Source organism: Vulpes vulpes, chromosome 4, assembly GCF_048418805.1.
Source record: "Vulpes vulpes isolate BD-2025 chromosome 4, VulVul3, whole genome shotgun sequence".
Lineage (NCBI taxonomy): Eukaryota > Metazoa > Chordata > Mammalia > Carnivora > Canidae > Vulpes > Vulpes vulpes.
Window position 1 is genome coordinate 51,555,698 of NC_132783.1, and position 26,384 is coordinate 51,582,081.

General features: G+C 34.5%; 1 protein-coding gene across 5 annotated transcripts in view; it reads right to left on the minus strand.

The window, feature by feature from the left end:
- The window catches only part of CCSER1 (coiled-coil serine rich protein 1), a 1,368,919-nt gene that overhangs the window by 591,947 nt on the left and 750,588 nt on the right, over window positions 1-26,384 (minus strand). For 2 of the 5 annotated variants that reach the window (XM_072755655.1, XM_072755656.1), the window contains exon 10: window positions 22,791-23,911. The exons of the other annotated variants lie outside the window; for them this stretch is intronic. In XM_072755655.1, coding sequence (XP_072611756.1) covers window positions 23,852-23,911 — 60 coding nt within the window. In that variant the 3' untranslated portion in view covers window positions 22,791-23,851. Of the gene's footprint in view, window positions 1-22,790; window positions 23,912-26,384 lie in introns of those variants that run through there. 5 annotated transcript variants of the gene reach the window in all.

Consider the following 26,384-nt stretch of genomic DNA (forward strand, 5'->3'; position numbering starts at 1 on the left):
AAATGGTGGGTATTTGTCGTTTCTAATGGCTGAGTAATATTCCATTGTATACATAAACCACATCTTCTTTATCCATTCATCTTTCGATGGACACCGAGGCTCCTTCCACAGTTTGGCTATTGTGGACATTGCTGCTAGAAACATCGGGGTGCAGGTGTCCTGGCGTTTCATTACATCTGTATCTTTGGGGTAAATCCCCAGCAGTGCAATTGCTGGGTCATAGGGCAGGTCTATTTTTAACTCTTTGAGGGACCTCCACACAGTTTTCCAGAGTGGCTGCACCAGTTCACATTCCCACCAACAGTGTTAAGAGGGTTCCCTTTTCTCCGCATCCTCTCCAACATTTGTGGTTTCCTGCCTTGTTAATTTTCCTCATTCTCACTGGTGTGAGGTGGTATCTCATTGTCGTTTCGATTTGTATTTCCCTGATGGCAAGTGATGCAGAGCATTTTCTCATGTGCTTGTTGGCCATGTCTAGGTCTTCCTCTGTGAGATTTCTGTTCATGTCTTTTGCCCATTTCATGATTGGATTGTTTGTTTTTTTTGTGTTGAGTTTAATAAGTTCTTTATAGATCTTGGAAACTAGCCCTTTATCTGATACGTCATTTGCAAATATCTTCTCCCATTCTGTAGGTTGTCTTTTAGTTTTGTTGACTGTGTCCTTGCGGTGCAAAAGCTTCTTATCTTCATGAAGTCCCAATAGTTCATTTTTGCTTTTGTTTCTTTTGCCTTTGTGGATGTATCTTGCAAGAAGTTACTGTGGCCAAGTTCAAAAAGGGTGTTGCCTGTGTTCTACTCTAGGATTTTGATGGAATCTTGTCCACATTTAGATCTTTCATTCATTTTGAGTTTATCTTTGTGTATGGTGCAAGAGAGTGGTCTAGTTTCATTCTTCTGCATGTGGATGTCCAATTTTCCCAGCACCATTTATTGAAGAGACTGTCTTTCTTCCAATGGATAGTCTTTCCTCTTTTATCGAATATTAGTTGACCATAAAGTTCAGGGTCCACTTCTGGGTTCTCTATTCTGTTCCATTGATCTATGTGTCTGTTTTTGTGCCAGTACCACACTGTCTTGATGACCACAGCTTTGTAGTACAACCTGAAATCTGGCATTGTGATGCCCCCAGCTATGGTTTTCTTTTCTTAAAATTCCCCTGGCTATTCGGGTTCTTTTCTGATTCCACACAAATCTTAAAATAATTTGTTCTAACTCACTGAAGAAAGTCTATGGTATTTTGATAGGGATTGCATTAAACGTGTAAATTGCCCTGGGTAACATTGACATTTTCACAATATTAATTCTGCCAATCCATGAGAGTAGAATATTTTTCCATTTCTTTGTGTCTTCCTCAATTTCTTTCAGAAGTGAGCTATAGTTTTTAGGGTATAGATCCTTTACCTCTTTGGTGTGGTTTATTCCTAGGTTTCTTATGCTTTTGGATGCAATTGTAAATGGGATTGACTCCTTAATTTCTCTTTCTTCAGTCTCATTGTTGGTGTATAGAAATGCCACTGACTTCTGGGCATTGATTTTGTATCCTGCCACACTGCCAAATTGCTGTATGAGTTCTAGCAATCTTGGGGTAGAGTCTTTTGGGTTTTCTATGTAGAGTATCATGTCATCAGCGAAGAAGGAGAGTTTGACTTCTTCCTTGCCAATTTGAATGCCTTTAATGTCTTTTTGTTGTCTGATTGCTGAGGCTAGGTAATAGAGGATATTATATTTTATACAGTGATGAGATACTGATAGAGTGTTATGTCTTGGGGCAATATCTTCCAGCCACAAACAGCTTCATCCATTAACCTCAATTTGCTACTCAAATATTATTTTTTATGGTACAACAATATAAAAAATTAGGAAGCATTGTGAGTGTTTACTGTTGAGACTTTGATTCAATGTGATTTGGAGTAGCAGGATGTCTGCATTTGTTGGTTTAATTTCCTCCTGTCAATTTGCCTTATTCTATGAGGTAATGCTTGCTTACTGCAATTTCTTAGGGGTGATTTTACAGATCTTGAACCATGGATCAAAATCAACACAAGTGTAGGGCACCTGGGTGGCTCAATTGGTTAAGCATTAGACTCTTGGTTTCAGTTCAGGTCATGATCTCAGGGTCATGGAATCGAGCCCAATCAGGCTCTGTGCTTAGTGCAGAGTTTGCTTATCCTTCTGCTCCTCCCCCACTCACTCTCTCTCACAAATAAATAAGATCTTTTTTTTTTTCAAATAAATGAAATCTTAAAAAACAAAACAAAACACACAAATGTGATACTCCTGAAAGATGACATCAGTTTTGTGCTTGTAAGCCCTGGCATCCCTTATACATAGGCATGTCAGTTTGTGATCAGCTATTTTCTAAATTCAAGGGTATTGCAATGAAAAAAAGAAATAAACATTAAAATTCTTATCTTCTTTGAGTCTACATCCAAATTGGGGAGAAAGGGAATAAAATACATAAAATACTAACATGTTGGATGGTGACAAGTGCTCATGAGAAAAATTAAGCAAGGAAAGGAGACACAGAATATTAGCTGGATATTTACAGAATTATTTAGTCCATGAAAAACACTAATAGGTGAATTATTGAGCATGAAGGTATCTGCTGGTAGATAATTCCCAGTAGAAGGATAAGAGAAGCAGGGGCTGCAGACAGGTACACAAAAAAGAAATAAAGACAATGTAATATTATAAAATGGGTATATGTGGAGAAGTCAAAGAGGTTAGAGAAGTGAATGTGGTGGGGGTGGTAAATAAGTCAAACTGTATTAGAACTTTACATTCACTCATTGTGATACTAGAACTCATTGGAGGGGCCCTATGTAGCAGACCTCTAGCTGATCTATTGAGAATAAAGGTGACTTTAAAGTTGGCAGGAAGGAGCACTAGCTACAGTATGATTGTCATGGACACAATACATTTATTTTTTTTATTGTATCAAACTTGTTCATCTTCACATATTATTTTTAAAATAAATTTCATTCTATTATCATAAAACATAAGTGTTCCTTATGGGAAAAAATTTGTAGCCAAAAATTAACAGATAAATCATGTAGTCAGAGAGAGAGAGAGAGAGAGAGAGAGAGAGAGAGAGAGGCAGAGACCCAGGCAGAGGGAGAAGCAGGCTCCATGCAGGAGCCTGATGTGGAACTCGATCCCAGGTCTCCAGCATCATGCCCTGGCCCAAAGGCAGGCACTAAACTGCTGAGCCACACAGGGATCCCCTAAATTTAGACTTTTGAAAAATACTTAAAACAGAATTCTTATTAGATATCTGTCTGTGAGGGTGTCAAGGTTGTTTCTAGAATGCAGTGTGTATAGGATACTCTGAAGCCTAAAAGGGGCAGGTAGAAGCATATATAAGAACAGTCTGTAATCAAAATTTATTTCCCTAGATACCTTAACTCAAACACTGTCCTGAGAAAATGATGGCCTGAAAAGAGGAGTGTTCAGAGGTAACCCTGGAGAATATAGGCTACTTTGAACTAAGAAACACTCAATTCTGAGTCAGTTGTAAGAAGGGAAAATAGAGAAATGAAGTGTCTAGAAGTATGACATTATGGTGCTTCCCCAGGTGGAAAGTAACACTATGAGAGAAGTAAACAAGTCCTTTTGTTATTTTCCTGAAAAGTGCTATAAAACATCTTAGTTGCCAGTAGACTTCAGTATTAATAACTATCATCTAGAGCAGGGTTTCTCGGCCTTGGCTCTATTGACAAGTAGGGCTGGATATTTCTTTGCTGTGGGAAGCTCCCTTGTGCACTGTGGGGTATTAAGCAGTACCCTTCGGCTCTACCCAGTAGATTATAGTAGTATCGCCCAGTTGTGGTGATCAGAAATATCTCCAGACATCACCCAGTGTCCCTAGGAAGGAAGGGTGGGGAATGTGGTGAGTGGGGAATTGCTTCTAATTGAGTATCACTGCTCTAAATTGGGTAATAAAAAATTAATATGGGTTATCTAGAGATTTCTTTTTCTGGCTCTCCTCCCTTAGTTTGACTTAATATTTTCTTTTCATTCATTTGCTCTGCCACTTTTATAAACGCTTAATAAATGCTTTCACCCTGATTCAACAAAATTGAAATGCCTTTAATCATCTCTGATTGATCTATGCTCCCATGAAAATCTCTTTTACCAGTGAATTTTTCTGAAATGTAACTTAAGTTGTAGTTTTTCTTAATATTCCATGAAAAAGGAACAGTTATATTTTATCCCTACTCATGATAGTAAAATGAGAAAAGAAAGGGATGTGTGTTTGTGTGTGTGTGTGCCCTAGAGTTATTTTACTATGACTGGAAAAGTTAAACATTAGAGTTCATGTGTAGTAATAACTTCAATATTTCCTCCTTAGAAAATCTAACTTCTACTTGCAATATTAAAAACCAAAATAATGAATTAGAAGCATTCAGAATAAAAATTACAATTACCCATGCTCACTAAAAGCCTCTAAATGTGCCTATAGGAAGCCAGATATCAAATTCTATTTCTCTTTGCAGGATATGCCAAGAGTTAATAAAACGTGGCTTTCTATAACATCTCTTCATTAATATTTACACAATGTATTTCTTACTTTTAAAAATTGTATTTAATTTCTAACAAACCTTGTGAACCTTCTATAGAATGTTGCCAGTAGGTTTTATGAAAAGTTACAGAGAAGAACACTTTACCTCAACTTTCATTTCTTTTCTTTCTTATTTTATAGAAAGGAATAAAAATACCTAAAAAATGTCCTTTACTTTCTAAAACCTCTACTGAAAAAAAGGGTATGCCCTTCATAGCATTTCCCCCACTTTGGCCCAAAGATCTCTCTTCTCAACAGAATTCCTTGACAAACCGTTTAGTTACCAAGTACTTTTTACAAAAGTAAATTTTAGGGCTGCCTGCATGGCTCAGTTGGTTAAGAGTACAACTCTTGATTTCCATTCAGGTCATGATCTCAGCTTCCTGGGATCTGGCACTGAGTTGGGCTCCATGCTCAGTGGGAAGTTTGCTTGTCCCTCTGCTCCTCTTATGCGCGTTCTCTCTCTCAAATAAATAAATACAATCTCAAAAATAAATAAACAAATTGTATTAGCTCTTCTTGAACAAGAGTGCCAGACCAGGGACACCTGGGTGGCTAAGCAGTTAAGCATCTGCCTTTGACTCAGGCCGTGACCTGGAGTCCCAAGATTGAGTCCCACATCCAGCTCCCTGCATGGACCCTGCTTCTCCCTCTGCCTGTGTCTCTGCCTCTCTCTCTCTGTATCTCTCATGAATAAATAAATAAAATCTTAAAAAAAAAAAAAGAATGCCAGACCAGAAGCTAAGTGTTAAGGTCACACTGTGATTTCCTTTTATACTTTACTAAGTAAATAAATCTAGAACTATTGAGAAATGAGACATTAGTTCACTAATCCTTTGAAGGTGGTGAGCCATTATGATTCATGATGTCATTGTTCTTAAGAAATCACACTCAGAGACTTATTAGTAAGATGACATTTATAATTTATCTCATTAATGTGTATCAATCCTGAGTGAAATTTTTGGTTTTATACTCCTTCTAACTCTTACAGTGCCTATCCTCAGTGCAGAGGAGATACCCAACCGATGGTTATTAAATGTAAGTCAGTGATAATGAGAGATCTCATACTTGTTTGTGATGAACAATGCTACCCATACTTATGAAACTTGGAAATGTAACATATGGTTCCCTAAGCGAGTAGGGCAGAAGAGAGCGCTGGAGTAACATGTCAGCTCTGTTTCAATCACACGTAGGATAAACAAATAAGAGACTCCACGGTGCAATCCTATTGCTTTCAAGAGGACCCTGGAGTCAGCTAAAAGTGGTTATCTCCATCCCCAAGAACCAGACTATGCAGGCAGAAACCTCACTGTTTTTAATTACCACACATGCTTGTTAAAGGGCTATAAATATGCTCCTTGCTCTATGGCTCTACACAAGCTTATACAAAGAACAGAGATGACTTCTACTTTCCCTTTCTGAATCGGATGGCTAGGGCTGTGATAACTTTTTTAAGTTTCTAGATTTGATTACTAGGTTATGATATTAGAATGTAGCACTGTAATTCAGTTTTGTTCATTAAGGTCTTTACCAGCAGATGCAGTTGATAATAAAAATACATGTTAGTCTCCATCAAGTTAAGTTAATCTTGAGGGAAAAAAAAAGACATTAGCGTGATCACTCAAAAATGCAGATGTACTATGATAAAAGAAAATTCAGATTAACTCAATCTCTGAGGCATTAATCCAGGGCACACTACAACAAAATGTAATCAAAAGTGTCTATTGTCTTTTGTCCTTTTCATCTTACTTTCTCTCTTTTTTTTAATTTTTATTTATTTATGATAGTCACAGAGAGAGAGAGGCAGAGACACACAGGCAGAGGGAGAAGCAGGCTCCATGCACCGGGAGCCCAATGTGGGATTCGATCCCGGGTCTCCAGGATCGCGCCCTGGGCCAAAGGCAGGTGCTAAACCGCTGTGCCACCCAGGGATCCCTTACTTTCTCTTTTTATTAAAATATAGTGTTGGGGCTCTTTCCTGGGTGGCTCAGTCAGTTTAGTGTCTGCCTTTGGCTCAGGTCATGATCTCAGGGTCTGGGATTGAGCCCTGCATCAGGCTCCCTGCTCAGTGGGGAGCTTACTTCTCCCTTCCTTCTTGACCCTCCACCTGCTCATACTCAAGCTCTCTCAAATAAAATCTTTAGAAATAAAATAAAATATAGTGTTAATGGGGATCCTAGCAAATGGTCTTTCAGTGAAACAAAAGCATCATCCCTGCCTTTTTGCAGTTTTCAGATAATCACTCTTCCAACACTGTACCTGTTGGAGAGGGGTGGTGTGATGATAATGGGCTTAGTCCTCTTTATCAGATGAATATGGAGACCACTTAGTACTTCTTGTGAAATCAGGCCAGTTATTTATCTTCTCTAAACCTTCATGTTTTTGTCTGTAGAGTAGGAATAATGACAGGGCCTGCTACTTAGTTGTTATGAGTACTGAATGAGATGAAAATGCATAGAGTGGAAATTACAGCTGCTTTATTTACTGTGTACCCAACACCTACACAGGTAACTTGGCGTAGAATATACTCATTACCTATTTTGTCAAATAAATGAACATATGAAATGCATGGCATTTACTTTACTGCATTGTATTGATTTGTTTTCCTGAATACATCACATGAGAACTAAACCTACAACTTCAGGAAGACATTTAACTATCATCTGGGTACTAATTGTGTTGCCTCTGATCCCCTGGAACAATAATTATGACCACATCCTTTTTTCTATTTACCAAAAATTTTTCTGATTTTTTTTGTAGTTTCCATATTTTTTCAGTCTGAGAATATGATATTCTTTCAAGTTAAAATTTACTTATTTGTGCCCTTATCTCATTCAGTCCTATTTTATGATTGCTTTATTCTTATTAAACTTGAAGTCAGTTTTAAATATTTGATGGGACTAAAAGGGTTAAAACGGGTTCTTATGCAGCATAGTTGCTCATATGAACAGACATAAAATGTGCTCTTTGCATATGGAAATAAAGAATATAGAAAAGTAACAGAGCATATTGAAAAGCACAAATGTACCTGTGTCTGATACTCAAAGGTACTTCATAAGTTAGCATTTCTTCTCTTCCTCTATAAAAATCTGTAATATAATCCTAAAAATCAATTAGCTGATAGAAGGTCTCAAATTACCTGAAATTACCACATCTCACATTGAACATTTTTATTATGGTAATTATAGTAACACTAAAAGGTTTTGACTATACCTAGTTATTCTGACAGTTTCTACTCATTTGTGATTGGTTGGTATGTGGTGTCATATGGTTTTATGCCCCATGGATCAATACACTAAAGTTAGTAAACATTTCCTAATACTATAAAAATAATGTCAATTCATGAAAATCGTGATTTCTTAGAAAAGTTTGGGTGACAAATCCAACTCATACTCAACCTAATATTCTAAGTATTTCACCTAATTCTACTTTTTAAAAAGTTAATATCAAATAAAATGGAGACTTGAGAATTCTCAGAGCAGACAAAACCATTTAAGCCACATAAGCAGAACTAAAATCTATCATATTTAATAAACATGAGTGAAATTTAATCCAAGTTATTTCTTGTAAATGCCTCTCACAATTATAAAAGAAACTTAAGTCACCTTCCTAAAAATGGTATGAAATAATCAATCCCCTGCCATCTGGAAACTTCTACAGTAATAACCAGTCCTTTTCACTGGTAAAAGGTAAACAACTTCCTTTTCACTTTTAAGCCATCCTGTAACTTCATGCTACAGCAGTTTTTGAATTTGGAGGCTTCCGGTGTATATAAACTGCTGTTATATGCACAATAAACTCTTGTTAAATATTGTTTATTGTTTTGGTGGTTTCATTTTGCTTTTTAATGACATTTCTAATGCATAAAAATTGCTTAAGAATGTAAAAATCTATGTTAAAGCTTGGAAAATTAATTATTGACCAACAATGGGAATTAATATATTTTTATAATTTGTGTGGTTAAAATCCTATTACAAGATTTGAAATTGTGACAGCAAAACATATTCTGAAAATACTTCTAGTGTTCACAAATTTTTTTGTCATTCTGTATAAATATTTAAAAAACACAAGAACTCTAACTTAATATATATATACATATATATTGTAATTATATTTAGACTAAAGTGAAAGTAAGTGATAGCTTTGGTAGTGCCAAATCTACCATAATGACTTCATGAATGTTGACCTATTTGTTCTACTTATAAGGCAAATAGTTTGAATCAATTAGTATACTCAGAATCAGCAAACTAATAATAGGCTGGAAGTAAATAATGCCAAGGATACACTTTATACTCAACAGTATAAAAAATACATTTAGAATGATAAAGCTTGATTTGCTTACAAATTAAAATTCCAACAGATAATTTTCTTATTAAATAAAAAATGTAAATTGTGTACTGTGGGAATTGAATGTGACCATATTTTTATATCATAAAGGTTGAAAACATAATACATGATTTAGAAGATAATATGAGAAGGCTTTAAAATTAAATTAGAAGGGAGAAAAACTTACATGAAATCTATTTGTTTTGATTGGTACAAATTATTTTTGGATCAAGCATAACATATTGTTTCGGAACAAGAAAGTCGTTTTTGTTCACACATTTAAAATGTTATATTTGTCACTGAAAATCTCTAGAGATATTTACAGAAGAAAAACATGCCTGATGATAAGGTTGTAAGGAGGTAAATGGCTAAAAAATGTTAGAACAACATTGTCACCATGAATTATCCTGACAAGTACAATAATAATACTTAGAAATACATTGTCAAGTAGTCTTGAAAAAATTCTCTAGTATAGATATGGGTATGGTCATTTATTTTTAAAATAAGACTGAGATAACATCAGCAAATCCTGGGCAATTCAGTAGATTGTTGATTTTAAGTAAAATATTTTTATAAAAATAGAAATATTTGAAAAACTAGTAGAGTGACCGAAACATATCTGAAGAATATGGTGTAATATGTTTACATTGTATGTTAAAGATTTAAATAGGGATGCCTGGGTGGCTCAGCAGTTAAGTGCCTGCCTTCTGTGCCCACGGTGTGATCCTGGAGTCCTGGGAATCGAGTCCCACGTTCGGCTCTCTGCATGGAGCCTGCTTCTCTCTCTGCCTGTGTCTCTGCCTCTCTCTCACTATGTCTCTCATGAATAAATCAATTTTAAAAAAATCTTTATTTTTTTTTTAAGATTTTATTTATTTATTCATGAGAGAGAGAGAGAGAGAGAGAAGCAGAGACACAGGCAGAGGGAGAAGCAGGTTCCATGCAGGGAGCCCGACGTGGGATTCAATCCTGGGTCTCCAGGATCCTGCCCTGGACCAAAGGCAGGCGCCAAACCGCTGAGCCACCCAGGGATCCCCTTAAAAAATCTTTAAAAAAAAGATTGTGATAACATTATGTATACATGACATTTTACTTTTTTATTTTAAAAAATATTTTATTTATTCATGAGAGAGAGAGAGAGAGAGAGAGAGAGAGAGAGGCAGAGACACAGGCCAAGGGAGAAGCAGGCTCCATGTAGGGAGCCTGACACAGAACCCAATCTCGGGTCTCCAGGATCAGGCCTTGGGCTGAAAGCAGCACTAAACTGCTGAGCCACCCGGGTTCCCAAACGTGACATTTTAAAGAGAAGGTATTCACTCATAGGCTTACAAACATTTGAATTAGGTTTTTCTCAAAATCGACAGAATCAAAGGATTTTTATGTCAGCATATTTATCAAATGACAACTTTCACATTTTAATTAAAAGCAGATTAATTCAGAAAAAAATATGATAGTAGGCATTAGTGCTGTTTGCCCATTTTTCATGTTTTTTTTTTTTTCACTTCTGGACATATGGTTGTTGGGCCCTCACTATCCCCTTGCCTATAACCATATGACTCATTTTGTTTTGACCAATAAAATGAGTAGTGTTATGTGCCACTTCTGAATGGAAATTTAAGATCTAATGTGCAATTTGTGACTTACTCTCTCTCCCTGAAGGGCTGTGACTAACCTAAAAAAAAAAAAAAAACATTGTTTCACCAATGTGAATGTTATAGGGAGGGCAGTGCCTGCTGGCCAGCAATATATGTATAGCATAAGCAAGCAAGCAATCCATTAATAAATGATGTTAAAGTCACTAAAATTTGGGAACTGTTTTTTCTGCAGCATAACCATGGATTCAGTCTATGTCACTCCATTTGGGGGACCAATACAGTGTAGTGATTAGGGTGTAAATTCTGGAATAAAGACTGCATGGGTTCGTATCCCAGATTTGTCACCATGTATTTGATATCAATGTGGGAATTTTATGTCAATTTGCTATGCCTTAATTTCCTACTCTGCTAAATGAGACTAGTGATAGAACCTTTTTTGTTTTTAAGATATACGTATATGTGTGTAGATATCCACACATAGCATTGAAAAGTTTACTTAGCATGAAGTAGCCCCTAATATTAGTCATTATTCTTTCCACCTAGAAGAACTATAGTATTTTACATTTGCTTATGATTGTAATACTATGATTATACATAATTATAACTCCAAAAATCAAATGCAAAATCTCTCTTATTAGAATTTTGGTAGTTGTTGTTTTTAGAAGCATCACAGCCCAGAATGAGGAGTATATGCTATCTCCCCATTAAACATAATATTTGATTTATGATATTATTTCTTCTAATTTAAGATTTTAAAAATTTATTTATTCATAGAGACAGAGAGAGAGAGAGAAAGAGGCAGAGACACAGGCAGAGGGCGAAGCAGGCTCCATGCAGGGAGCCCAATGCGGGACTTGATCCCAGGTTTCCAGGATCAGGCCCTGGGCTGAAGGTGGCGCTAAACTGCTGAGCCACCCGGGCTGCTCTATTTCTTCTAACTTTTAAAAAAGATTTTATTTATTTATTTGACAGAGAAAGTGCATAAGCAGGGGGAGGGGCAGAGGGAGAGGGAAAGCGGACTTCTAGCTTAACAGGGAGCCCAAAGCCACGCTTGATCTCAGGACCCTGGGATCATGACCTGAGCCTAAAGCAGATGCTTAACCAACTGAGCCACCCAGGTACCCCTATTCCTTCTAGTTTTGATAAAGAAGAGTGTAACATGAGGACAATGATACCAGTACTATTAACTCTTATCATTTGGAAAATATTTATTTTACTCTGCTATTAGTATACAGTGTATTCCCAGTGAGAGAAGCATAAGTAGATTTGGCATGAGTAATAGAAATTACTATGGACTAAGATTCTAAAGACTAATACTGCAGTTGGGAGGCATCTTTGCCCCCTTCAGCTTTCCAATCCATGACATGGTTTTCCAACACTTCTGCTCCCCTGAAAACCACAGTGTTAAAGCCTACTCATATCCAGCTCTCTAAAGTTTAGACACTTGCTCAACCTTACATAACAAAGAATGTGAATGCAACTTCTCTTTAGTATCCTGTCTTAGGCCCATGAGGATTTATATTTCAGTTATGAAAGTAGGCTGGCTTGTCTTTACTTAGTAAAACAAAATAACACAAAACAAAAACCAAAAAAAGAACAAAACAAAAACCCAAATAGCACTTCAGTCTATGCCCGATAAATTGTCTGTCATGACTTTGGACAAGTAAGTAAATTTTTTGAATCCATTTTCTCTTGTTACCTAGGTAAATCTGTAAAGCAAGGAAGTTGAATTAAATTACTTCTAAACACCTCCTATCCCTCCACCATCTTTAAAGAGGGTTGATAAATCCTATAAGACATGTTCTTAATTTTAAAGAGCTAATACCTCAATTGAGGTGATAAGAGTAGCACACATGCAATAACCACAGATAAATTCAAGTATTCCATGAATCACCTACAAGGCTACAGAGAGATGTGCTTTAAAGTACAGGCTCTAGGTCCAGAGGACCTATGCTTAAATGCAACCTAGTAACTTTCTAGTAGTGTGATATGGGCAAGTTACTTAATTTCCCTTTATCTCAGTTTTCTTGCTTCCAAAAGGGTATAAGAGTAGCTAGCTCATAGACTTCTGTAAGGATTAAAATATTAAAATATGTAAAGCCTTTAGAACAGCATTTGACTTACAGTAAGAGCTAAAAATATTAGCCATTATTGAACTACAGAGTGCTTAAAAAAAAGTGGAGTTCAATTATGCCTAGAGAAGCCAGGTAATATGTTGGGGCAGAATGGGGAATATGGAACTTGTTTTCCTCTTCATATGAATGAGCCAGAGAGAAGAAATAGTTCCATTGATTAAAGGACTGATGTGAGTAAAGGCACTGAGACTTGAGGGTAGAAATTACACAGTCTGTGAAATAGCAGGAGAACATACAAATCATGCTGCAAATGCTGGATTCAGTTTTTCTTATATGTATTTTCTCTTGGGAATTTTTCTACTGTACTTTTGCTACACACTAAGTGGGGGAAACAAAGTATAAGAAGAATAGATGTTTTACAGAAATAAGCCTACATCTATAATATCTTAACCAGGTATTTTATATTCAGTAAAATATATAATAAGGTATATAACTAGAAGAAGAAAACGAAGAAAGCATATACCCTATTCTAATCATTGCTCAAATAGGAGTAATTTTGTATAAATAGTAAATGGAACCAAAGAATAAAACTAAGCATTTTTTTATAATTTTAAACATGATATATGAAGCTAAATAACTGGCTCTTCTCTTATATAGTATATTACAGCATACATCCAGAAAACTTTTTTCAAAGTTATTTTTGGGTTTATTTTTTATTTTTATTTTTTAATATAGCTGATACACAATGTTATCTTTTTAAAAGAATTTTGTTTTTTTATCCAATCATGAAAATTCTTGACTTTCAAAAATCAACAATTCCTGTTTGCCTTAAGTGATAAAATAAAAGGAAACACAAAGATAACCTCCAAGAAAAGCAAAGTAATCTTCTACTTCTTGCCTCAAACTGTTTTGCAACATTCAAAACACAGAAGAGAAACCAAAAATAACTGCAACTTCAGTCCAATAAACTTTCTTACAAAGCATTTTTTTTAACAAAGAGAAATGAAAAATCCAGGAGACTGGGTTTACCGTTCCAATAGAGTATCCTCAGGAAATGGTGGAAATGGAATAGGTTGGAAGGAGGAATAAAAGCAACTAACTTTTCTTCAGGGAAAGAGAAGGGAGGTCACTTGTCTGGTCTTATGGACATAAAAACTAGATCTCAAGGAAAATAAACTAATAATACTTGCTAGAAGGAGGGCCCTTAAGTATAGAAATTTTAATAGCTGTCCTTGATTAAGGATTGATTTGAAAAATAAACTTAAAAATCTTTGGATTTATAAACATGCCTCCCTTTGAAAGGTCATCAGTGGAATATAAAATGGAGATGTTTCATGGATGAAACATTCTTTCTGTTGTGTAAGTAACCACACAAAACCTCACTTGGATATCTGATCTACTACTCTGGACTAGAGAGTGCTGTTCAGTAGCAAGATGAAAGAGTCTGGAAAGCTGCCCTCAATATCCAAGATCTGTCCATCTTTCGTCTGCGCTGGATTGCCAAAGCCTTTGAAATGATTAATAAAGCTTGAAACTGGGTAAGATCTATGATTTGTGTAATTCTAATTGGAGAATCTGATCCTTTATGTTAAGCTTATCAGATATCAAATATTCTTTTTCATTGAAAACCAACAATAAATTTCTAATGTATAAAATCTGCATGACACTCTACTAGATGCTTTTTATTCCTTATATCAAATTTATTTTTAAAAGTTTTTTAGGTTTCTAAAGCTTACATTCTGGAAACAAAGCATTAGAAAATCAGTATTTAGTATTTGTTTACATATATAAATGTTCACTTGTATTATATTTTCATTACTGAAATGGATAAGGTAGTTTTCAAGAAACTTGTCATTAATTGTCTTATCCTTAAAATTCATGTGGCTACAAATGGCAGTCAGATGGCAGAGGTTTCAAACAAAAGAAATCATAAAATATATAAAAACTGTACTAACATGTAAATTAAACCCTAAATCTACAATGACACAATAACTTCTTAAAACATACACAAACCATGAGGTAAAGAAAATTAAAATTTGTGTAGAAAATGTATTGCTAACTGAAATTACTTGTTCTTTCAAGTTTACTCTGCTCTCTTTAGTGGAAAAGGGCAGAAATAAATCTCTTCCCAGGTCAGAAATCTTGCCAATCCTATGAAGAAGAAACTTCCATGAAGAACTTCAGTAGAATTTCACACATTTATTCAGTATCCATGATCATTATACTCAAAATTTATTAGTATACAAACCTTCCAGATTGCTTATCAAAGTTTAAGTTATTGGCTATTTTTCCTTATGGGGGGGGAGAGAATATTTCTTTCATCTCTGGAGTCTTATCTAAAATAAACAAAATGAAAACTAAAAGAAATAAATCTTAAAGAAAAGATCTTACAATGATTTTACCATTGCTGCAATAATTGCTTTCTTCCATTGGAATCCACTCAGCATTCATTCATCATTGATGTTCCCAGGACCCAAGCAGCTCTTCCCTTCTTCCTAAGAAATGCTTATGCAACCTATGAATTGCCTTCATCTTATCAAGATCCTTTTTTTACAAAGATAACTTTAAAATAAGGGGTTCCTCATTTCATATATGCATGTACGTATAATTGAACCATGATATTTATAAATTAAATATCCAATGAATATCTTTCTGACAGTAGAAACAGTCACCAAGAAATAAATATTTTATCATTTGAGCCTCCTGTTCATCAACTGCCTATATATGTAACAATACATATAGCATCCATTGAGGAAAACAGACAAGCAGAGAAAAGAGTTCACAAAATAGAAGAGAATAAGCCATACACTCAGGATGTTTGATTTGAGGTATACAATAAGGAAGATGCTTACATCTTCGTCTTTCCCCCTTATTTTACAGCCTAGCCTACTCTTCTCCAATACAATTAATGTTATCAACATATCATACAAATTCAGATTATCTAACAGACATCACTTGGAAGGCACAGAACATTCTAACAGTCCTTAATGCTTATTTTTAAAGAAGATTTTATTTTTTTTTATTAATGAGAGACACAGAGAGAGACATAGAGACATAGGCAGATGGAGAAACAGGCTCCCTGCAGGGAGTCCAATGCATGACTCCCTCCCAGGACCCCAGAATCACATCCTGAGCCAAAGGCAGAAACTCAATCACTGAGCCATCCAGGTGTCCTCTTAATTCTTATTAATAGAAAAAAAATAACAGTTCTTCTCAATGGAGCATATATACATTAATCTATCATTGTTTCAACCATAGCCAATGAAATTTGCATATATTTGAAAATATGAGTTAATTTGCTAGTTTCAAGTTCCAGCGTATCATAACGGTAATTACTGTTACCAAAAAAGCACCAAGGTAGAGATTTTCTTTAGAAATAGCAATCATACATATGATGTTAAGAGGTATAAGATGGCAACACAGGAAGACCCTGAACTCACTTTCTCCATCAGCACACCTATTTATAGAGTAATTCCGCTTGAAGAACTGAAGGCTGACTGAACAGCTTCTGCACAACAAAAGATAGAGAGACCACAGAGAGAATGTCAGGAGAGACAAAGACATAGTAGCATAGAAAGTTCCACCTCCAACCCTCTGACATGCAGTGGGAGGGATATTACTGAGGAGACTGGAGCCAATTCATCTGTCATGGGGCACAGAAAAAAAAAATGCCATAGTTTAGAAGAGCAACTAGTATATAAAATATGCAGCTCTACACCTCCACTGAATAAAGGGAGAGCTGCTGAAACATATGGTTTACATTCCTCTTATACATTGATAGTGTAGATGAAAGCAGGGTCCAGGCATCATACTCAGCTGGCAACTTCAGCAAGACCCAGGCCCCTAGCCCACAATAGCCCCAAACACCCTGGAGCACAAATGGACAGATAAACAAATGATAGGATAGGATAGGATAGGATAGGATAGGATAGGATAGGATAGGATAGGATAGGATAAAAAAAAAAACCCAGATAGAATATAGAAGAACTAACTCCAGATATATGCCAAATGGAGGGGGTCCTGGTGGAGCTCTCCCTAGGTTGGGGGAGCTGGTGAGCACCATGGTTTATGTTCTCCCTCACCTTGATAGCATGGATAGGAGTATACTCGGGGCACTCTAGCTGGCCTACCACCTCAGTAGGCTCCATGAGCCCTGGGCTCCTGGACCACACTAGCTCCAGCTCTCTGACCAAGGTAGCCCCAGTATGGCAGACATAGGGACACTCTTTTTTAGCACTCAACTGCAGCTCCAGCCATCACACAAAGGTAACACATATGCAAAGTAATATGGACCACTCCAAGCTTGCACCACTTTAGATCCAGACAGCTTGCTAGGGTTCCCCAGGACCTCCTGGTTCACACCTATTTTGGCTCCAAATGTCTCACTAATGTGTCCACTACACTTAGCACTCTTGGGTACCTCAGCTTGCAATACTTCATCTTCAGTTATCCTACCATGGTTCCCACTGCATGTAGAACCCAGCCCCATCCTGGTCCATGCTTACCTTAGCTTTGGCTGTCCTGACAGAGTATCCTCTACACAGAGATCGCAGAGACTGCCCCATCTCATGCCCATTTCAGCTCTGGCCACAAACCAGGGCAGCCTCAGCACAGAGTGCTCTCCATCTACTCCTTGGAGAGTATCTACTAATATGGATTTGTGGGAAAAGGCTGTATCTGCTAAGAAAACACTGAGTACCTGCTGTGTATAAAGTACTGGGGCCCTAGGATACCATGGTCAGCAAGAGATTATAGTCCTTACCTCATGGAACTTTTAGGCTTGTAGGAAAGACTAATATCACTACATTAAAAAAATGTATTAAAATCTACAAAGGAAAAATCAAAACAAACAAAAAACCCACAATGGTCCAAAGTTTTTGGAATGTAATAAAGGCATTTCTAAGAGGTACATTTTTGGTACTTCAGGCCTATCGAAAAAAATAAGACAAAATTCAAATAAATAATGTGATCTCAAGGGACTAGAAGAAGAAAAAAAAGCCCAATAGAAGTGGAAGGAAGGGAATAATAAAGAGCAGAGTAGAAATGAATGAAATAGAGATGAAAGAAAGAAAGAAAAAGAAAAGAAAAGAAAGGAAAGAAGATACTAACAGCTGGTTCTTTGGATAAACAAAACAGATAATCATCAAGAAAAAAAGAGAAAGAACTCAATATCAGAAATAAAAAAGAAGTAACAATTGACACCTTTAGAAAGATAAAGGATTTTAAGAGAATACAGTGAAAAGTTACATACCACAAAATTGAGCAAATTAGAAGAAATGGAAAAATCACTAGAAATGCATAATCTTCTAAAACTAAATCAAGAATAAATAGAAACTCTGAAAGGAACTATTACTAGGAATGGAACTGGTCATCAAAAAACTACCAATCAATAAGAGTCTAAGACCAGCTGGATTCACTGGTAAATTCTACCAAGCACTTAAAGAGTCAATGACTATTTCTCCTCAAACTATTCCAAAAAATTAGAAGAAGGAAAGCTTTCCAAATACATTTTATGGAATCAGCATACCCTCATACCAAAACCAGACACTACAAAAAATAAATTAAAAATATATTTATAATGGCCAATATCCATAATGACCACAGATACAAAAATCCTCAACAAAATATTGGCAATTCACATTCAACAACACATTAAAAAATTCATTCACCACGATTAAAGAGGATTTATTTCAGGGATGAACAGATGATTCAATATTTGCAATTCAATTAACAAGATTCATCATATCACCAACATGAGGAATAAAAATCATATGATCTCAGTAGATGTAGAAAAAAGCATTAGACATAATTCAACATCCATTCATAATAAAAATCTTTCAATAAAATGGACTTAGAGGAAACACTATTCAAAAAAATGAAAGCCCTATGTAAAAATCACACAGCCAACCTCCTACTCAATGGTGAGAAGCTGAGAAATTTTTCTCTATGATCAGAAACAAGACAAGGGTGTCTATTCTTACTATTTTTATTCACATAGTACAGGAAGTCCTAGCCACAGCAAGTAAACAACAAAAAGAACTAAAAGGCATCCACACTGGTAAGGAAAGGTTGAATTGTCACTAGTTGCAGATGATATGATACTATATATACAAAACTATTAAAAACTATGCAAATCAATTCCTAGAAATAATAAATGAAATCAGTAAAGTTGCAGGACACAAAATAAATATACTGAGATCAGCTGTATTTCTGTACACTAACAACAAAGTAAAAGAAAGATAATTTAAGAAAACAATTCCTTTTAGAATTGCACCAGAGAATAAAATGCCTAGAATAAACTTAACCAAGGAGGTGAAATGCCTATACTCTGAAAATTATAAAATACTGATGAAAGCAACTGAAGATCACATTAAAAAAATAAAAATATATACCATTTTCATGGATTGGAAAAAATTAATATTGTTATGATGCCCACATTAACCAAAGCTGTCTTACAGTTCAATGTAATCTAATACCAACAGCATTTTTCACAGAAGTAGAATAATCCTAATATTTATATGAAACCACAAAAAACCTTAAATAGACAAGCCAACCTTGAAAAAGAAGAACACAGCTGGAGGTATCACAATTCCTTATTTCCAGGCATCATACAGCTGTAATAATAAAAACATTATGATACTGGCACTAAAACAGACGTATTAAGCAACAGAATAGAGAGCCCAGAAATAAAACCATGCTTATATGGTCAGTTAGTCTACAACAAAGGAGGCAAGAACATACGACAGGAAAAATACAGTCTCTTCAATAAATGATGCTGAAAAAACTGGGCAGCTACATGCAAATGAATGCATCATACATGAAAATGAAGAAACTGGGCTACTTTTATATCATACCAAAAATAAACTCAAAATGGAGTTAATGGCTGGTTCAGTCTGTAGAACATGCAACTCTTGATCTCGGGGATGTTAATTAGAGCCCCACATTGGGTGTGGATATTATTAAAAATAAAATCCTAAAATAAATCAAATAAACTCAAAATGGATTAAAGCCCTAAATGTGAGGTGGGAAAACAGAAAACTCCTAGAAGAAACATAGGTAATAATTTCTTGGACATTAGTCATTCAATAATTTGAATAATTTTTGGATGTATTTCCTCAAGCAAGAGAAACAAAAGCAAAAATGAACTATTGGGACTACATCAAAGTAAAAAGCTTTTGCACAGCAAAAGAAACCATCAACAAAATGAAAAGTAATGTACTTAATGGTAGAAGATTTCATAAATGATATATCCAATAAGAAGTTAAAATCCACACTATATAAAGAACTTAAACAACTCAACACCAAAACCCACAAATAATCTGATTAAAAAACAGGCAGAGGACCTGACATACAGATGGTCAACAGACACATGAAAAAATACCCATCATCATTAATCATCATGGAAATGCAAATCAAAACCACAGTGAGATATTTTCTCATATCTGTCAGATTGGCTAGAATAAAAAAGATAAGAAATAGCAAGTGTTGGTGAGGATGTGGAGGAAGAGGAACTCTTATGCACTGTTGGTGGGAATGTAACTTGATGCAGCCTCTATGGAACACAGAGGTTCCTTAAAAAAAATTAAAAACTGAAGTTTATACCTGAAACTACTATAACAATATGTTAACCATGCTGAAATTAATTAAATTAAATTAATTAAATTAAATTAAAAACAGAAATATCTTATGATCCAGTAATTCCACTACTGGATATTTACTCAAAGAAGTGAAAAATATTAATTCAAAAAGACATAGGCATCCCTCTGTTGACCGCAGTATTGTTTATAATAGCCAAGATTCATTAGTGACCTGGTGTCCATCAACAGATACATGGAGAAAGAAGATGTGCTACACACACACACACACAGACACACACACACACACAAGAATATTACTCAGCCATAAAAAAGAGTGGGATCTTGCTATTTGTGACAACATGGATAGATTTGGAGTGTATTACGGTAAATGAATTAGGTCAGACAAAAAAAGTCAAAAACCATATAATTTCACTCGTATGTGGAATCTAAAAATCAAAACAAATGAATAAACAAAAAGCAGAAATAGACCCATAAATACAGAGAAATAATGTTTACCAGAGAGGTGGGGAGGACAAAATGGGTGAAGGGAAGTGGAAGACACAGTCTTTCAGTTATGGAATGAATAGGTCACCAGTAAAAGGTATAACATAAGGAAATAATAGTATTGTAATAGTATTGTATAGTGACAGATGGTAGCTACAACTGTGGTAAGCATAGAATAACATAGAAAGTTGCTGAATAACAAAGTCTTACATCTGAAACTAATGTAACATTGTGTTATCAACTATACTTCAACAACAACAAAAATATGTTAAGGTAGTACAGAACATTTGGATTTCCTGTGAGGATAAATAGGCACAAAATACAACATTACAAGCATCTTTTTTTGTTAAATTTGGATATTCCCTAGTAATAAATATAGGAAATAAAGTATATTTTGTTGTCCAAACAGCCATTTAAAACAATATCAAATTTAGGAAGTTATGAAAAATGATACCATTTCAAAAACTTTAACAAGTAAGTTAGGTATGTTATAACAAAATCTTATGTGTGTAATAACATACTTACTTTAGCTTCTTCATGAAAAAAACAAAAACATATCTGTATGTCAAAAATCCAATTGGGAATACGTTGCCTATATTTTTCAATGTGAATAAATAAAATATTTAACATGCATATATTACAGAGCATGACAAATTAAATTCTCATGGTTTAAACAGTAGATAACATGTGTTAAAAATCATTAAAATATCTAGCAAAAAGTGGCCATAGTTTCCCTTCCATGCACTTCTCTATATTTGAATAAATAATTCTATTAAAAATTATTTCCTTGAAATAATTGAAATAAAAACATATTTCCACATGTTACACATGTTAGAGAAGAATTAGACATTCACACAGGAAAGCTTTATCATCACAATTATCCCTAGACCATCATGCAGATTTCAAAGAAATTCAATCTTTAGTAATATGTAATGTATACACAAGATACAATTATTTATATATGTGTATATGAAATCCAGATTATAATTTGTATGGAGTTTTGCCACTATGCAATCCACCAGTGTTCTGAAATCAGAAAAATGTAACAAAACCTTGACTTTGATGTGGAACCCCTGAGCACAGTCTAGGACTTTGATATTATTATAAAAGTTACATGAACTTGAGAAAGACACTTAATCTCTTTAAATTTCACTGTCTTTATTAGGAAAATAAATATTCTCTTATTTTGAATTAGTGCTGTTAGAATATTTCAGACAAGCACATAGGAATCACAGTAAAACATTATGTTTCCTATCATCAGTAAACACTGAAGTTGCATTATTTGCAACTGTCAGATATACTCTGATGCCTATTGTCAAATACTAACCTTGTTTTGGAATATGCTGGAATGCATAGTAATTACAATGGTTCTTGCACATTTTTCTAAAAACGTTAAAAATACCTCCATTATTTTTTTTAAATTCACTTTCAATGTAATCAAATAAATACATTTTTAATAGTTAAATGATCCAGTTACATAATATATATGTGAGAAAGTCCAAATATATTTCCTCATGAAAGTAAAATAATTAACATGTAAACATGTTCATTGATATATATTTTGCCCAAGTACCACTAAAAAAAAGAAAGAAAGAAGAAGAAAGAAAGAAAGAAAAAAAAAGAAAGAAAGAAAGAAAGAAAAGAAATACTGTGAGAATAGTTTCCAAGAGAACAGCTCTGAAATGTCTCACTGATGTTAAAAAACAATCTTGAAATTGTACCATTTGAGGTAAGTGGGTTTTTTTTTTTTTTTGTCTGTATTGACAAATTTCTGCTACATTGCTCTTAAGAAAAAAAAATACCTTTCTTTATTGACTTAATCTAGTTGATAGTACAAGTTTTGTTTTTTTATTTATTTTTTGTCTTTGCATCTTAGTCAAAATATCATTAATTGAATTCTTTCTTCTTCTTTAAAAGGATACTGGCCATTCACATAAAAATCTTCACCAGGTGAGTGCTTTATTGTAGGTGATGGAGTTTCTTACCTTATTTACATTTAAAGATTTCAAATATAAAATTAGACATAAAAAGGAAGAGATAAGAATAAGATTACAAAATAAACTATAGAAAACTTAGAGAAACAAAAAAGTTTTGTATCTTAGGTTATAAAAGGATGTATTAAGGGGCAAAGTCAACAAGGACACATACAATGTTTTCATGTAAATAAATATATTTATAATTTTATTTTAACACCATGGTTTAAACCCAGCATTTGATCATTCATATTATATTACATAATGACTCTAATAATTTAAGAAATTTTATAACATACATTTGAATGTTACTACCATTAATTACAATTATTTCATTGCCTATTTGCAAAATATGGAGAACTCTGTAAAACCTGATTCTTCTCAGCTCTGTGACTCTTCTGTTGTCCTTGCACCCTGCCCACAATACCGAATCGTTTCTGGGCTGTGTCCCTTACAATAAACTACAACAATAAACTACAACATTCAGGAGTGCCTTGCTGCTGCCTGGCCATTTAATAATTAAAGTGTGCTATTATAAAAAAGGCAATAAACAGGGATACAAAGAAATCAGGCAGTGATGCCAAGTCCAGAAGACAAGCATTCTTTCATGACACATTCAAGAAACTTCCCTCAATATGAGGTCAGTCAGTATCCAATAAACTTTCTTTACATGTTTAGAGATATAAATACAGGTTTTTTACTTTCTATATAGTTAGAATAAGACTTTTATTTATTTCATTTGAAGACATACTGCTTTCATCTTTTGGTCTCAATACAAGAGAAACAGAGAATTTGGTTCTTCAGTAGGAAATGTACCCCTCGGATGGGAGAAATTAGCACTGTTTTCAAACTTAGGGAATGTGCACAGAATACATGGTAAAATTAAGTGAAGAGTATTACCAGAGAGACAAAGGATATGGTGGACAAGGTTGAACAAAAAATGTGCACTGCCAAGTGGAATGTTACATTTAGAAATAGCTTGCATATAGAAATAAATTTTAAATAAATCTTTTTGTTGTCACAATACAGTAAGAATAAGGTAGGAATATGATAGTTCAATCTTCAGTTTTTTTGTGCAATTTTTACAAATGCAGAAAGTGTGAAATATTTGGAATGGAAACATTTCTGTATTACATACTCTGAGAAAGAGCTAAAATATGAAATTACGGAAAGTTGATTTTATTCAATATTTGAAATGTCACAGATTGGTGATACATTGCTTATGGTCAAATGATTTAACCTAGGTTGAAATATGTACTGGTTTAAATAAACCTTCAGTGCATGTAGGATTCCACAGGGCCTTGAAAAGAAGAAAACAAAAGTAAATAAATGAATGACATCAAAGTAATGAAATGAAATGAAATTTTATTTCATATGAAGATTTATAACATATAAACACCTAAAAACACAGATCAACAAAAACTTTTATGATTTTCTAAGTCAAAATTCCTATTAAAATTTATTGATATTTATTAGTAATGCTTAAAAGTTTCCAAGATCCAATTAAATACATTTTATGCAAAGTGAAACAAGGAAGATTAATTGGCAAAATTTTATTATTTCCTTTGGTTTCATGACTGGAAAATAAATGTTTTACCTAATTCTCTTTTATGTTTTTCTCAAGAAAATGGCTTAAAGAAATTTAGGTAATTAAGTACTAGGTAGATCTTACATGGCTCTCCTGATATATTTTTAAACCATAATCACCACTCAAGGTCCTAAACACAAAATCCAACAGAATTTTACCTGCAGCAATTATAATTATTTTAACCTCTGTACTTCATTATAGTTTTAAGTGACAGAAATCGAAACATTTCATGATCTTTCACCTTCAAAGAAAAAAAAAAAGAAATTCTATTGTGCAGACAGTATGTATAAAAAGAAATACATAATCCAAAAAGTATAGATTATGGGCACCTGCCCCTAAGGAAATGTAGAATTTAGTTGGATTTAAATGAATATTAAAAAGATAAGCCATACTACAAGACTGACATATGACATATAGCAATATATATAACTGATAAGAATTCACAGTAACTTACGACTATAGTAAGTTATATAGGATTGATAACTGCGGACATAATTCTACAGAAAGAGAAATCACCCCCAGTTTGGGTAGTCAAATAAAGATATGAAATTGAAGCAAGGTGGGAAAAGAGATACATTACAGGGGAAGGGACATTCCAGATAAAATGCTTAAAAGAAAACAAAACTCTAAACAAAAGAAACAAGAAATAGCAATTTGCATTGGCACAGTTTAAGTGTAAAAAAATGTTTGTGTTTGCAACAGAAATAAGGAATGTAATTTCAGCAGCTATGGTGCTGGCTTGAGTAACGGAAATTTTATCTTTTAAGTCTTAGTGAATCATTACGAGGGAGAGTTTTAAAAGTAAAAACACAACACAGTGTAAAGGGTGTGAGTGTTGTTTTTGTTTTGTAAATTTATCTGTGATGCTATATAGTCTCAATGTGTGGAGCCTGTAAGTAGGAAGACAAGATGAAAACCAAACTGAGGAAGTTTCAAAGCAGCAAGCAATATTGGAAAGTACTATTTTCAAAATTCTGATTTCCCTCATCAAGATGCTGTTTCACGACAAAACTCCAGCCATTCTCCCAAGGGAAGGTGACCTTGCCCAACACAGTCTTTCTTTTCTTTATCTAAAATTCCCTTTTCCATCACTCCCCCCCATTCAGCCTATAAAAGTCTTCTATTTGTACAGAATAGAATTCTCCAGAATTCCATTCTCTTTGGTAGATAGGATATTGCTTGATTAATGAATCATTGAATAAAGCCAATTAGATCTGCAAATTTACTCTATTGAATTTTGTTTTTTAATATTTGTCTATCTCCTGTTCATTGCTACAGTCTCAGTGCCAGGGATACTGCTTTTTATTTTTATTTTTTAAATGACAGTATAAATGAAAAAGGGTGAAATGCCTTGAGACAAAAGGAAACAGAATTATAAGTACGTGTCAAACATTGAGTCAGTCATGTATTTGCCAACCAAACATGTTTAAATAAATTAAGAAGTCTGCAGAATCATTAAGACTAGCAAATAAACATTTCAGTACTTGCTCCCCAAATGCTAGCTGAATGAATGTGAAAAGACAGAGGAAATATACTGTTATATATTTTTTTAATTTTTTTAAAAATTTATTTATGATAGTCACAGAGAGAGAGAGAGAGAGAGAGAGAGAGAGAGGCAGAGACACAGGCAGAGGGAGAAGCAGGCTCCATGCACCAGGAGCCCGACATGGGATTCAATCCCCGGGGCCCCAGGATCGTGCCCTGGGCCAAAGGCAGGCGCCAAACAGCTGTGCCACCCAGGGATCCCTATATTTTTGTATTTTATAAACCTGGAGTCCTGTTTTCCAGCATATTTTAATCCTCCTTATATTCATATTTTCAATAAAATTCTAACACATATTTACCTTTCAATATTCTAAAAAAAAGTTAGGAAAATGAAGGGAAAAAAGATTTTAATAGGTTGAATATATTCAGAGACACAAATGTTGCGAAAATATGTGATAGCAACATTTCTCTTGTCAGAGAGTTTACAATATTGTTGCCCTCATTCTGTGGTGAGGACAAAAAGCCCCAGTACTTCTCCCTCATTTTTAGTGAGTAGAACATGGAGAGGACTGCAAGGAAATACAAAAGCTAAACTAATGAGGATAAATGTTTCCCCATGACTACACTGTAAGAATAACAAAAACTTGAAAGATACAATTCTTTTTTACCATTAACCACTCTGGATGAATTGTAAATTAAG